General features: G+C 37.2%; 2 protein-coding genes and 1 non-coding gene across 5 annotated transcripts; 2 read left to right on the top strand and 1 right to left on the bottom strand.

The window, feature by feature from the left end:
• Positions 1-1,865: 1,865 nt before the first annotated feature.
• Positions 1,866-7,847, top strand: TRM4 (LONGIFOLIA protein). 2 transcript variants are annotated; one of them, XM_089041122.1, is made up of 6 exons: positions 1,866-2,687; positions 2,788-3,048; positions 3,345-3,415; positions 4,078-6,123; positions 6,223-6,373; positions 6,822-7,847. In XM_089041122.1, the coding sequence occupies exons 2-6, from the start codon at positions 2,901-2,903 to the stop codon at positions 7,652-7,654; spliced, it is 3,249 nt and encodes a 1,082-aa protein (XP_088897248.1). In that variant the 5' UTR covers positions 1,866-2,687; positions 2,788-2,900; the 3' UTR covers positions 7,655-7,847. The 2 variants fall into 2 exon arrangements, with proteins under 2 accessions (XP_088897248.1, XP_008240000.2); XM_008241778.3 differs by having other exon boundaries at positions 1,866-3,048.
• A 346-nt stretch (positions 7,848-8,193) lies between these two features.
• Positions 8,194-8,265, top strand: TRNAT-CGU (transfer RNA threonine (anticodon CGU)). The gene has a single exon. It is a non-coding gene; the product is annotated as a tRNA-Thr (tRNA).
• Positions 8,266-12,680: 4,415 nt separating this feature from the next.
• TCP17 (TCP domain protein 17) lies at positions 12,681-15,181 on the bottom strand. 2 transcript variants are annotated; one of them, XM_008241780.3, is made up of 2 exons: positions 14,935-15,181; positions 12,681-14,364 (listed from the first exon to the last, which is right to left on the bottom strand). In XM_008241780.3, exon 2 carries the CDS (start codon positions 14,262-14,264, stop codon positions 13,101-13,103), a length of 1,164 nt encoding a protein of 387 aa, XP_008240002.1. In that variant the 5' UTR covers positions 14,265-14,364; positions 14,935-15,181; the 3' UTR covers positions 12,681-13,100. The 2 variants fall into 2 exon arrangements, with proteins under 2 accessions (XP_008240002.1, XP_008240003.1); XM_008241781.2 differs by lacking the exon at positions 14,935-15,181 and adding an exon at positions 14,868-14,890.
• Positions 15,182-15,714: the final 533 nt, after the last annotated feature.

Raw genomic sequence — 15,714 nt, 5'->3', positions numbered from 1 at the left:
ACGAATTAAATAAATATATTAGGGATTCATCAAATAACGAACATTTGTGTGAGGTCATTCCGTATTATATTTCATTAATCTTAATTATATAGTATATATTTCAATTTCAAGTGTGTCAATGTGTCAATGATGAAGATGATGATTGGTTGGTGGGGTTGAGGAATTGAAACGTAAGCTGAATGAATAATGTGGCAATCAAAGAGTAGGGGTGAATGAGTAAAACATGCAATATGGGTTATGAATTATATGACGATTGAGATGGGTTTAGTAGTTGGTTTTGCCTAATGGAGTTGAGGCATAACACGTGTACTTTCCTTCATCACTTTGTCATCCAGTGTGGCTAGGGCTCAATGCACTGATGATTAGTTCCTTTGCTCTCAACCTTCCTCAGTTGTATTTATTTAATACGTACATCACGATCACCTTTTGTTGATCTTTTGGCTACCTTTTCTTGGCTCGTGATCAGCTTCAACTTTCCTTAGTAAGCCAATGGCAATGCATTGCAATGGAGGTCCTGTCATGTGATTAGCTAGCAAGCACATGCACATGTAGGTTTCCCTCATATGTATAATAACCCCATAACTAACAAGCTTAATCAAGGAAACTTGTTATATATGAGTTTTCTGTATGTAGTTTTTGTTTTTGTTGTTAATGACTTCAATTAAGTTTATTATAACATATAATTTGCTTGAGATTAAGTATTCAGATTAGGTGTAAGACTCTTCTAATTGTCATGGTTCCCATGTCTTGAGATGTTCATATTGGCAGTTTGTATTCCCTAACTGCTACAATTATTTCCTTGATAAACTACCACTAAAACTATCAAGCTTATATGACTAATATATTTCCAGAATATATGTAGGCGGCCCTTTGGACGGCCATGGGGTGAGAGTTGACAAACGAGTTACTTTCCATGCATACCTATCATTCTTATATACATCGACTGTTAAGGGCAGCTGACTTCGTCAACTAGAAAAGAATCAACAACCCCCAAATTTAAATACTAATGTATCAAATTGACGATTTTAATAAATTTTTAATGATAAACTGTCCATTTAGTTGATATGACCTTTGTCCTTGGCATTGTGAGAACTACCTTATCATATTTGATGCGAAATGATTCATCTCTCGGGGTATTTTTTGATGTGGTGGTCACATAAATACGTAATGTTATTAATTCACTCATGTTACTTTACGTAATATATTAGTTATATCGTTCATCCATATATTATAATAACTGAGTCACATTATTGTGTAATTGTGACATATTAACACTAATAACAATATTTAATTTAAAAGGCCCTTAATCAGCTCCACCGGAGCCAGTGGGCATTCATTATTCAATTATTTATTGATACCAGCAGCAACCACTCGTCAGTCGTCAATCACGTTACTCACGTACTAGCCTTGACAAGATTCACCCTTTTTTCATTTTTTCTTGTTGTGGGACATATTAACTCAATATTTGTCATAAAATGAGATGAACTTCTCTACTTTGCACCAAGTGGTATAATGGTAAATCAGCAAATGACAAGTGTTTGCAGAAGGGATTCTGGTGGCACTTGGTACTTGGGAGTTTGCAGGTGCAAGGCTTTCCCTTTCCTCCATCCAACTCCAAATATATAAAATTTCTCTCCGTCTCTATCTCTCCCCTGACAATATCACATGCACATGAAGACAGCTCTAGACCCACCCACATCCTCATCCCACATGGATGTGAGAGAGAGGGAGCCTAAAATACATCTCACCCACATACACTCAAGCAACTCTTAATTTCTCTCTCCTGGAAAAGTAGAAAACTTTTCATTTTTATTTTTTCCAACTCTGAAGTCTTTAACTCTCACAAGAAGTTTGGTTGACACATTGCAACATTTTCATAAAACAACAAACCTTCCCATCTGTTATAGCTGTCTTCCCATTTGTTCTTTGAGGAAAACATCTCATCTTGGATCGCCAAAAGATTCCTTTACACGTTGCATTGGTTTTAGTTTCTTTTAGGCAATTGAAGGTAATGTTTTTGATAACTCTGGATGCTGTGTGCTTATTGTTGTAATGGGTCCCCTCCAATTTCTTAGGCCCTTTTGTGGTTCTCACACAAGGCTTTGTCTGGTTTATTCTGTGAAACCCAACAAGGTTTCTTTCGCTCACTCATTAGATTGGATTGAATCTTCTGGGTATACTTTTTCCATTTAGTTTCTTTACTTAATTCTTGCAAACTGTTGAGATTGAGGAAAACCCAAAAGGGTATCCATGTTATAAGAGGAAATGCTATGGAAGTTGGGATCTTCGATTGAAAAAGGACCATTTTTATTTGGTGGCATCTCGATGAAGAATAAATTTATCTTCTTTGAGCTGTAATTAGCTGGAGAAAGTTTTGAGAAGACTTTTGGGGTCTTGTTGAGGAGTATTATAGGTAAGATTTAGTGTTAACTTCTGTTGGGAAGCTGTTTTTGAGATTACATGAATGAAATTGAAAGAGCTGCAATTGAGCTGTTGGCTTTGCATTTTGTTGAGAGGGGAGGAACAAAAGCAGGATAATTTAGATATTTCTTGTACTTAAGCAGGTAACTGGTGTCAGTGTGTATAAAGGACACTTGGGGTGTCCCAATTTTGCAGCTTGTCAATTGAGTTGCTGGAGAAATTGCAATTGCCTGAAAACACTGAAATTGGTTTCAGATGGTTTAGAGGTGTGTGTGAAATTACTAAATTACTGATTCTTGATTCTGGCTTGTCATTGAAAGTTGTGAATTGCGTATTGTAAAATTTGGTTCCGGCATTTTTGAACAGCTTTATATTCATATGGGGGCTGAGAAGTTGTAAAACTCTAGCTTGAAGATAGAATAGTAGATGGATGTTTAGGAAGTGGGAGTAATTAATTGTCTTGGTCAGAGGACATAGAGATGGCTGCAAAACTTCTGCATTCTTTAGCTGATGACAACCCAGATTTGCAGAAGCAAATAGGATGCATGAACGGGATTTTTCAAATTTTCGATCGTCACCATGTACTCACTGGTAGACGAATTAGCCACCACAGGAGGCCTCCTCCAGGTAATTTCTTATTGATGAATGCATATCAAACTACTTGTGGTTAATGATAATATCATAAAAGGTTTTTTGCACTTCAGTGTTTCAATCCAACTCTATCACAAATCTCATCATGAATTGAAAAAAAATTCTATGACTTATTCTAAAACTATTGCATATGTTTGAACAGCATTTCTATGCATGCTGCCAATTGATAATTGACTTTTATTCTTTATATTATCTTGTCCTGTTTGCAAATTTAATGATTGAACTGTCAGCATTGCGGCCTATAACGTCTAATGCATTCCTTTCTTTCATAGGGAACTCCCATTTCAGCAATGGTGGCCTGGAAAGGGAGTATAACAATGCATACCATCGTCAGACAGTAGCTGTAAGAATTTTCTACTCGATGACTCCATTATTTTGTTTACAAATTTGAGGATTATGTCTTAAATTTAAAATACACCTTGGTATGTTACATCCTTCGATAACATTTTTTTTAGGGAATCAATGTTGTTTCAAACTCACTGTTGGATAGCAAATTCTCATTGTACTTGTTAGACATACTAATTTCACATCAATCAGATATCATTTACTTTCAAACTTGAGCTTTATACAGTTTTTTGGTGAGAATCATAAGCTGGAATCATCTTAGAATTTGGCATGGAGGATATTCTAATGACAAACCAATTCAAATTCAATTATTGAGGGATGCCTAGTACTGATACAGAATGCATATTATTAGTTTTCCTACTTCTATTGACGGTTTAATTCGCCAGGGAATGCATATTCTTCTCCTCGATTCCTTATTTCTTCTCTGTTCTATTGCTCAAGTGTTTACTCTAAACTTACGGGCTGTTTACTCTAAACCTACGGGCTGTTCTACATCAAGTACACTAGGTGTAATTTTTCCTAATTCTTGGCTAGGGCTGTGTGTATATCCCAGCTTCTGCTGATTCTGGAATGGAACTTGAAACCATCAATATAGATATCTCTGTGATTTTAGCAGATTTTATGGTACTGAATCTGAATTTGTACTGCTTGTAATTGCAGGAAATGAATTTGAACAAGAGTATTAATGAGAAACAAAGAATCTCCACTGAATCATCAAGAGCCTCTTTCTCATCCACTTGTTCTTCCTTATCATCTGTGGACTATAACAAGACAGCTCAACCAGGAACCTCTTCTTTCGACAGAATCATTTTTCCTGAAACTCCCCCAAGGGACCCAGTGACTCAATCAAGTATGTCCCCTAAACTAGGGAGGCAATCCTTTGATCTCCGGGATGTGGTGAAGGACTCTATGCATAGGGAAGCCAGGGGACTGTCAGTTAAAACTGCAACCAAAGAGGAAGCAGCTGGTCGTGCAGTGAAGCATAGGGACTCTCCAAGACCCTTACAGCTGTCCAAGTCAGTGGAAGGATCTAATGTAGTTGGGATCAATGGAAAGCAAAATGTCCCTGCTGACCTGAAGGAGTCTCTTAGAGTTCTTGCTAAACTTCGAGAAGCACCTTGGTATGATGACGATGCCAGAGATCATCCAAGATCATCATATGAATCGAAAGATGGTTCATGGCATACAATTTCAAAGGATGCTCCACGTTTTTCTTATGATGGTAGAGAGAGAAATCGTTTGTCCTTGGATTCAAGAGATAACTCCAAATCAACCCCAAAGCTAAAAGAGTTGCCAAGACTTTCACTGGATAGTAGAGAAGGTTCAATGCGGAGTTATCACTCTGATTCAAAAACACATCACCCTTCAAAATGTTTTCAGAATAGTGGCAACTCAAATGACAGAGACCCTAATCTACCTCAGTCATCCAGAACTCATAATCGGCCTCCTAGTGTTGTAGCAAAGTTGATGGGTTTGGAAACCTTGCCAGATTCTGCCTTGACTAGTGATAGTCACTTGATTAAAACCTGCCCTGTTAAAGATTTTGATCCTTTTTCAAAATCACTGAAGACAAATAATCTGCAGAGGCCTATGAGAATTTCTAACACCACAAGAAATTCTATGAAAGACCCAACATCACCACGGTGGAAAAATCCAGATTTGGTTATGAGACCTATTTTAAGTTCAAGGTTTCCAATTGAACCAGCACCATGGAGAATGCAGGATGGAAGTCGAGATTCTCAGAAACCATCTTCCAAACATGTTAAAGTTCAAGCAAGGACTCCGGACTCCTTCCCTTCTGTTTATAGTGAGATTGAGAAGAGATTGAAAGATCTGGAATTTAAACAATCTGGGAAGGATCTCAGAGCTCTTAAACAGATACTGGAAGCAATGCAAGCAAAAGGGCTGTTAGAGACCAAAAAAGAAGAACAAGCTTCAAATTTTGGAACTCAAAAAGACAATGAATCAAAATATACAAGTTCCAGTCAAAATTCAAGGTCAGTAAACCAAAGAAACACAAGCAACCATGTAATTTCTTCCACAACTAGAGGCTCCGCTTCCTCTAGGACTTTTGAATCCCCAATTGTCATCATGAAACCTGCAAAACTTGTTGAAAAATCTGGCATTCCCACTTCATCATTAATTTCAATAGATGGCCTTTCTGATGCCCAAACTCTTCAGAGAGGGGGAATCATAGATAATAAGAGGGGTTCAACTAGCAGCCGAACAGTTAAAGATCAGTATCCTAAAAACAGTCGGAAGGACTCTGCTGTCAGTTCCACTGACAAAAAAGCAAGTGTCAGGAATATAAGATCAACACAATCTGTGCCAAAGGAAATCACTGTAACAAATTTAGTAAAGAGCTCAGGATCCGTGAGCCCAAGACTACAACAGAAGAAGCTTGAGTTGGGAAAGCCATCTCGTCCACCTACCCCCCCATCTGATTCAAAAAAGTCCAGAAGGCAATCCAGCAGGCAATTAACAGCGTCAGGTTCACCAGGTGGAAAACTCAGATCAAAATCTTCCAACTTGCAGCAAAGTGATGACCAATTGAGTGAGATAAGTAATGAATCTAGAGCTTTGAATCTCCAAGGAGATGACCTTGATATGGAAATCACTAGTATTGTTCGAGCTACTGAGATAAATGACAGCCAGAGTCCATCTTTGAAAGCTGCGAAGTATTTGGCTTCCGGTTCAATGCAGCAAGTAGGTGTTTTACTGGTTTTAATCTTCTATTTCCACTCATCCACTTTTGAAACTTTAGTTTATATATGGAATTTATTTATTTTTGTGTTGATTTTTCAGATATCAACTCCAAGGTTGGAAGAAGATGGATCTGTTGCGGAACTGGCTACAGTTGCTCCAGAGCATCCTAGTCCTGTCTCTGTTCTTGATGTCTCAGCATATAGAGATGATGCACCATCTCCTGTAAAGCAGATGCCAAATGCCCTCCAAGGTACAGTTTAACTTTTCTTCTAAAGTAGAAGAGAATACATTCTGATCATCTCACTAGAAAGATTATATAGTCGAACTAGTGGTTACCAAATTTTGTTTATATTCCTAACTCAAGGAGGGGTCAATGATCCTTCACTATAAGTGGTCTATTTGACTGCCTCCTTGCCAAAGTGAATGATCTCTTGATTGCCAAGCTATCTTTTTTTTTTACCGCCATTGACCATGGTCTACTATTATCACTCCAAGTAACATGCATGACACGCACATTAATCATGGTTAACCTTATCTTTTAAATGCAATCATACACATTAATCACAGTTAATTAATCATGATGTAATATGTTGCACAAAGTGTGGTTCACTACGATTGATAGTGGTGAACAGAATTGATCTAGAAAGAGTCTTTTCCTCGTCCACCAAATCTGTCTTCAATACTTATTTGGCATACAGGTGAGAGTGCTGAAGATTCTAACCACGGCGAAGGTGAAGAGCAATGGATCCCTGCAGATAAGCTTGACAGCATGGGAACTGGTCATAGCTCGGAGATCAATCGCAAGAAACTGAAAAACATTGAAAACCTAGTTCAGAAGCTTAGACGATTGAACTCAAATCACGATGAAGCAAGAACAGATTATATTGCATCACTCTGCGAGAACACAAATCCAGACCACAGATACATTTCTGAAATATTGTTAGCTTCAGGTCTCCTACTCAGAGACCTTGGCTCCAGCTTGACAACATTTCAGCTCCATCCCTCAGGCCATCCCATCAACCCTGAGTTATTTTATGTTTTGGAGCAAACCAAGGCAAGCAGTTTGCTTGCAAAAGAAGAATGCATCCCTGAGAAGGTAACCCATGTGAATCAAGAAAGAGAGAAATTTCATCGAAAACTCATATTTGATGCAGTCAATGAAATTCTTGTTGACAAGTTGGATTTAGTTGGCATCCCTCCTGAGCCATGGTTGAAGCCTAACAAACTGGCCAAGAAGACCCTTAATGCACAAAAGCTGCTGAAGGAACTGTCTTGCGAGATAGAACAAATGCAAACCAATAAATTGGAGTGCAGCTTAGAGGATGAGGATGATGGTTTGAAAAGCATTTTGTGTGAGAATGTGATGCATCGGTCAGAAAGTTGGACAGTTTTCCGTGGTGACGTGTCTGGTGTAGTGTTAGACGTTGAACGACTGATCTTCAAGGATTTGGTTGACGAAATCGTTATTGTTGAGGCAGCTAGTTTTCGAGTAAAACCAGCTAGGCGCCGTAGGCAGCTGTTTGCTAAATAGTGTCTTCTAATTCTTCTACTTACCGTTTACTGTTGTGATTTAAATTTTTTGTTGTGATGAGCACAATAATAAAATGTGTGTAAGATCTACAGTTCTGAATGCTAGATTGTAAAGAAGTTAACTTGTCAAAGTCCTTAAAAAGATAAACGTATATTTGAAGATCAATTTATAAGATCCCTTTTTCTCCTCTCCACTTTTCATCTCCTTCATTGTTTCGAAGAAGCTATATGTTTGCGTTGATCTTGTCATCTTCTTTTATGCAATCATTCTTGCTGGTCTCCCCCATCTTAGTAAGACTGAGCAAAGTATCAGTAAAATGGCTTGTTTGGACCATGCCAGTATTGAAGGTCAGCAAAGAGCAGTGTGACCACAGCTGAAGCTCTAGTAAAAAACGAAGGAAAAATATGTTAATGAAATGAAAAATCCAAGTCTTTGGGTTTGTGAGTTTGCTTGCATGCATAGCTTGCTTTTAGTAATTTGGAAAAAAGTTACTTAGTGAATGCGAATAAGTAGATTATAAAGTGTAATCCTAACAACAAGCCTCCGTAGCATAGTGGTAGTGCGTTCGCTTCGTAAGCGAAAGGTCGCGAGTTCGATCCTCGCCGGGGGCTTTCAATTTTTTCAATTTTGGTTTTACCATCTAACGGACCGGACTTCGACCCAAATTTTGGTTTTACCCACAACACGACCCAAATCAAAATGCTTTTAGGCCGCACGAATTTGACCACGAACAACCAACTGTGAAATTTAACACCACCTCTTTCTTTTTTTTCTTATTCGGTTCTAGTTTTCTATTAATTTGCTATGGATAGGACTTAATTGGTTTTGAATCTGAACCATCTAAAGTAAAGAGACCTAAATTGAAAAGTGAAAATTAAACCAATATGAGTAAGACCACGGATGGATGATCAAATGTGGTCCTTGTCTACCTTAGCGTAGTAGCATGTATAGTTGTTTGAGGACCACACCCAAAATTCCATAAATCTTAGTAGGAGTACCTATCAGCATGCCTCTGCGCACATTCCATTAATCTCCTCCTTACACACACACATGTATGTATATATATATATATATATATATATATATATATATATATATATATATATATAGGGTTATTGACTGAAATGATCCTTTAACTAGTGCTCGAGTTTCATTTTGGTACACGAACTAAATTTTTCATTTCAATAGTCCTCCAACTCTCCATTTAGTAACTAAACCCTCAAAGTCTCTCAACTATTCCTGAAATCGAGGCAAAACTATCGTTCTTCGGCAATACTCTCCTCTAAAACCTGCATAGTCATCTCTCCTCCCCTTCCCCTTCCCCTTCGTCTCCCTTCCCTCCCCTCTCTCCTCTCTGCCCTATCTCCCTCTCTCTCCCTCTGTTCTATAAATGTTGGATTCCTCCAAATTTGAACCATGCCAAATCCTTTTCAAAGCAGTTGAACCCATCCAGAAAGGGGGACTGCTCAAAAAAGAGGAATCATATGGGTTGGTCATTTTAGAGGAGGCTACTGCGTAAAAAAGATAGTTTTGCCCCTCGATTTCACGGAATAGTTGACAGACTTTGACGGTAGCACCGTTTTGTTACTAAATGGAGAGTTGGAAGACTATTGAAATGAAAAATTTAGTTCGTGTACCAAAATGAAACTCGAGCAATAATTGGGGGATCATTTCGGTAAAAAACTTTATATATATATATATATATTTCCAACAAATTTAAAACAAGAAATAAGAAAAAGAAAGGTTAGAAAAATATTTGAGTGTTTTTTGTTCTCTTTATATCCACTTTTATGTAGTCTACTCTGTAGCTAAGAAGAGAGGCTAGATCTAGAGGACCACACAACACAAGTAGGTACTGGCAAAGCAATTTAGCAAAGCCATTTGTGTGATGCCACGAGGGCACATATAAAATGAATAAAAATTGGGAATTAGGGTAAAGAACTGGGGTTGGGTGTGTCCTTTAATGTTTCTTGGATCTTGTGACATAATGCTGCTGCTGCAGCATGAAAGCTGCTGAGTGACAGACAGACTGCTTCTTCTGCCTGTGGACTCTTGTTCTTTCCTTTTCCTTCTCAGAAGAGTTGCAGATTCCAAACCCTTTAATGAATAATTTTTCTTTTCTTTTCTTTTTCTCCTTTTCTCTTTTTGTCTTGTATGGTGCCTTCTTCCATGCTTATTATAAATCTTGCTGTACAATATTGGTGCAGACAGAGATATCAAGGAAGCAGTTAAACTTGTGGGCTACCCAGCCCTTATTGTTTGTGTGCTAAAATTATTAAAGAGGCACAGATAGTTTGGCATGCATCTCAGAATGCATGAGAGAGAGAGAGAGAGAGAGAGAGAGAGAGAGAGAGAAAGAGTACGAGAATTCTATAACAGGATAACCTAGGGAGCCAACTCATAAGCCAAAAAGTCTAGCTACCTCTCCAGTTCCCAAAACCACTTTAAACATTTGGTTGGTTTAATTAGTTAAAAGCTTCTTTTTGGTTGAAGTTTCTTTGGGGTGTGGATTAATGTTTTGATGGGTTGTTCTTGAGAGGCAAGAATTTAGCCTTTCTGAGGTAACTAACCCTCTTATACATATAGGTATAGAAAATGTAAATAATAAAATAGCTAAATAATTTCCGATTTAAATAACCAATGATTTAGAGCGGAGAAATATGTGCTTACTTATACATATGTTGCATAAACTAAGAGCTCTCTCTCTCTCTCTCTCTCTCTCTCTCTCTCTCTATATATATATATATACATACATACGTACGAAACAAACATGCATTAATGTGTAATTGTATGAATATTATTGCACACAATATAAGTCAAAATTAGTAATCAAAATCGTTTCAACGTACGTTGATCATGGTAGTTTATAATTTTAGATCCAAAATGGTTTTGGCCCCAGATTATTATTGCATTGCGCGCACAAACACATATATATAAACACCAGAGAGTGTCAGCGCGGTCATTTAATTACTTGGGGTAGGCTGCCCAATGTGGCCATGCCCAACATCTCATCTCTGCAGTATGCATATATATGACCCAAAACCAGCTGGTGAAACAGGACGAAGTAAAAGGTATGATATTGTGGCCACATATATATATATAGAGAGAGAGAGAGAGAGAGTTTTGCTCTTATGCGGACGTCCGCATTTTGTTAAACTACGGTTGTGCACTTTCCAACTTGAGAGAGAGAGAGAGAGAGAGAGAGAGAGAGAGTTTTGCTCTTATGCGGACGTCCGCATTTTGTTAAACTACGGTTGTGCACTTTCCAACTTGTTTTTTTGCAGAAGAGGTGGATTTGATTCGTGCAATTCCAATTAGCACTAGAAAGCTGTTGGATTCATTGATTAAAAATGGCAGTGCAATACAAAGTGCTTAACACGTTGCAAGAGCCTTGAGAACAACCAATGATACTGCTTCTTCTTTTGCATCTCCATATTCCCACATTTGGGATGCTTTTTGGAGGGCCCACACCTCTGCCAAGGTGAAATTAATCTAGCAACATGTAAGCTTTTACTTGTATGTACACATATATTGGCAAATCTAAGGACAACCGTAGTTTAACAAAATGCGGACATCCGCATAAGAGCAAAACTCTATATATATATATATATATATATATATATATATATGTGAAGGGCAGTGGTTTTGCAATAATATTCCCGAAAAATTATTTAATTAATCATCTCTTCGGGATGAATGCAACTGGGATTGAAAACCAACACGATTTAAATTCGTGCTCATTGTTTCATGCATGTTCAAAAGCACAGGCCAAAAACACAAAACCAGGAATTAATTTGATCTATGATCCATGTAACGAATTAGGGTGAAGAAAAAAAAAAGCAAAACCTTTCAATATATATATATATATACACATTTTTCTCATTATAATTTGTTGCTTAAATAATCACATTATGCATATATATGTATGTGTGTGCGCACAAATGTATTAACACCATTTGGCAATCTTGGAAAGCTTTTCAATATATATATATAGCCCCAATTTATTGAGGGATTTCTTAAATAAAATTATTTGAGAAACATCCCTTAAGGTCCCTTATGAATTTTTTTTCAACAATCCAAACCATCTATTTTTCACACCTTCATTTAGAGATCATCTTTGCAAAAAAATCATGCAAATTGAAAATCATTCATGCATCTAATTGATACCAACAAAATCAATGAACATGGTGCTTCAAGAAAATACTTTAATTTCAATAATTTAATTGAATGGTTAAATAATATTAGATTTAAGTGATTTTTTGTAGAGATGATCTTTGAATGAATATCTACAAAAAAGACTGTTTGAATTAGTAAAATACAATGCAAAGTGGACCCTATAAGAGTGTCCCTCAAATAAACTTATTTGAGGGATCCCTTAATAGAAGCACTATATATATATATATATATATACACACACTTTTTTTTTGCTTTCTTTCTGTTCTTTCATGTCATTCTCTCACAAACACATGCATGTCAACACCGGCAAAGACTAGAAAAACTCTTCTTTCCTCTGGCACTACAAAAAAAAATTGGCAACAGTCACCATTATTTGGTGACATTTTATGACATTTGCTGGGGTGACTAAAGGTCTTAGTCACCAAAACTAAAGCTTTTAGTCACTCCAGCAAATGTGACCAAATAATGGTGACTGTTGTCACTTTTTTTTGTAGTGTGAGTAATAAAGAGTGGAGAAACCTTTATATGCAAACCTACTGATTTCGCTATATATAGTCAAGATATAGAATGGCTAAACAAAATTAACCACATTACTAGTACTTTGATGAGGATATCTAATGTTTGGAGAAGCCTGCAGGCATATTGTACAATATATATGTTCTCTTCAACGAACGGTCATGCCTCTGATCCAGCATGACGACTATAATCTCCTTGGAGACCAAATTATATGAGCTCAGATATATAGATAGATCTATACATATGTATACCTCAAGAGTGCATATGAATGCAATTAGATGAACTCAAACATGTATATATAAAATGCGTATCGGCTATGGAAGTGGTATATATCTAGTTTATAAAATTATAAGCACTCTGATCAATCACTATTATGCAAATGTCTACATATAATTGTCGTACTTACAAAGTTTTCACTATTAACTCTTGTTGCTTTTTTGCAGAGAGAGAGAGGAGAGAGAGAGAGAGTGAGGAAAGTCTTGCAGGAAACAGAACCACATAATGATCAGATGAACTTTATGTCTTGCTAGCTAGCTTGTGCTGTGTGCTGAAGAAATCAACTACTTAGCTCCTCAAGCCAACCCCTCCATTAATGCCTCAGTTCATCGATTTCCATGTCTCGTCTGTTGTGAAAATTAATTGATGCATGATATATATATATATATATATATATGTTTCAAGATCTTGAGACCAATATAGTAGCCTCCATTCCCATTGTCAACAATATGAACTTACATGCGTTTAGGAGCTGGTATTAATTATGGTCCTTGTTTGGTTGGCTTCCATTGTTATCCTGTGAATTCGAATGGAGCTGCTTGGGATTGACCGATGTTGGATAGGATTTCAAAGACTGAAGAGAAGACATGAGAGCATTTGGTAGGAGATTTGGTGAATTTGATGAGCTCAAAAATTGGAAATGGTTGGCTTGTGATCTTGGCTCACTAGTATTAGTACCTCTCTCCACTACCGGGTTGGTAATATACGGAGGATATGGACCGAAAAGGGAGGGTGTTGCTGTTGATGGACAGAAGAACAATTGAGATCCAGATGGCATTGAAGTTGAAAATGATAAGGCATTGCTCATCATATGGCTATGATGATCTATTTGGGGCACTGGTGGAAATCCATGGCCACCAAATTGAGATAGAGATAAACTTGAAGGCTCTGAATAATTATGATAGTAATTGTATGCCATGGCATTGTTTAGCAGGCCAGGTATGGAGGAAGGATGATTGCCTTGGGGAAATAGCTTCTGAGCCAAGAGTTGTCCACCCCCAATATTGCCATCTTGATGATGATTTTGATCATCATCATCTTGTTCATCGTGTGTTTTGATTGACTTGCCTTTCCGATCACCCACATTAGTACTAGTAGAACTTCTTTGATGGTCATGAACTACTTGATGAGCTTGATGATCTGCCTCCATAAATGAAGAATTTACATCAAAGAAAGGAGCAGCAGCAAGAGAATTGTTAGACTGGTGACCTTGATCATGAGAATGATGAGGATTTAGCATTTGCTGATGAAATTGATGAGCAAATCCATGAGGAACTTGGAGAGGTGGGAGCTTATCAATATCATCTTCAGTAACATCAAGCAGCCAGTCTATTACCTTACTAGGCTGGCTAAGTCCAAGCCTGTCTTGAAGGTCATATAATTGAATGGCTGTTGGTACTGAGAGCCTAATTCTCCTGTCCCTCAATCCCCTCACCGTGGAAACCTTGCTGTGCCTGTCTTTTCCTCCGAAGGTGCGCGAGACACGTACAATCCTTGGATTTCTAAATCCAGACCATTGTCTTGAAGTAGTAGTACTTGATGATGATTCCTTGTTGAAATTACTACTGTTTCCATCATTATTGGTGTTGTTGTGGCCCTCTTGCTTTGCTTGGAAACCCTTTTCCCTTGAATTTGATATCATTGTACGCAATTCTGATTATAAGCTCATACTTCTTTCATCAATTGCTCAAATCCTTGTAAGTCCAACATCATTCTCCCATCTTTGAGCTCCAATGATTCAACTGAAAAGAAAAAAAGAAGAAGAATAAGAAGAAAAATAAACTGTTGGACGGCACATGGAAGTCTTTGTTTCATTTTTATAAGATTATTCTTTATTAGAATCCATGTGAGTTAATTTCTTTTGCAAAATTGCTTTATGATGAACTAGTTGACCTGTGATCGGTTCGATTTGAGAAAGAAAACATTCTCATCGAAGATCCAAAGAGCTATATATTTTTGCATATATATATATATATATATATCCTCCAATTAAGGTTGTCCCATATCTGCAAATCTGAAAATTGAGCAGATATTACATGTAGGGAGGTGATCAGTTGTTAATATTACATCCAAATGAATGGCCACAAACTTCTGCTAAATACCACTTTAATCTTTGAAAGAAGCTAATGAAAGAACTGAAATCTGAACTGTCGAAAATTTAGGTATCACATTCAAGAGAAGTAACATGATGAGGAAAAGCTGGTTGAAATTCATACGAATTCCAACACTGGAAACCCTAAATTACCTTTATCTCTTATCAATCCAAGTTGGAAGGTATACATAAATAGGACCAGAAGATGAACCATACTCACATATCAGACCGAAAACTGAGGTTGCAACAGCTGAGATCAGAGCTGTCCAAAACTAATTAAGTAATAAGCAAGGAAGCAGAAGAAGTAGGAGAGGAAGAGGATGCTACAGTGCTTTGAGCCTCTTGCTAAGTATGCATATATATGATGCTCTCTTGAATTTCTTACTGAGCTTGTGTAGCTCATCTGTATACCAAATTCAACATCCTAGGGGTTCTTAGCTGCGCAGAGAGAGAGAGAGAGAGAGAGAGAGAGAGAGAGAGAGAGAGAGAGAATATAAACTTTTTAAAAAAAGAATTCACAATTTGGTAAAGAAAAAGATGCTAGCTAGAATTTACCGCACCATGTTGCATGGGAATGAAAAAGGAAAAGGTATGGCACATTTATAGCCACGTGGACTCCCCTTATGTTGACAAGTCAATCTGGGAAGCCGCAGTAAAAATTTCATCAATTTGTTCATACCAGAGACTGAACAATCACTGCTTAATAAATGAATAAGTTTGGTCGTAGTTTATTATTGAATAGACTCTGTCTAGCTAGGTCTATCTAGATATTGGTTTATTTTTAAGGGGGACCATCCCTCCCTCTTACACTTTATCGGCAACTACAAATAGCTTTCTTGGTGTATTCCACATAGCATGAATTGTACAAGGCATGCCTATAGCTACACAAATTTAATCAAGAAACCACACATCAGAAAGAAAAGAAAAACATACATATACAACCCTAATTAACTAGTGGTAAAGAGGATGTCTGATATATAATTTTATTTTATTTTATTTT

Source organism: Prunus mume, linkage group LG7 (genome assembly GCF_029339155.1).
Source record: "Prunus mume cultivar Tortuosa linkage group LG7, ASM2933915v1, whole genome shotgun sequence".
Taxonomy (NCBI): domain Eukaryota; kingdom Viridiplantae; phylum Streptophyta; class Magnoliopsida; order Rosales; family Rosaceae; genus Prunus; species Prunus mume.
Note: the sequence above shows the minus strand (reverse complement) of the source record. Positions and strands in the feature narration are given on the sequence as shown.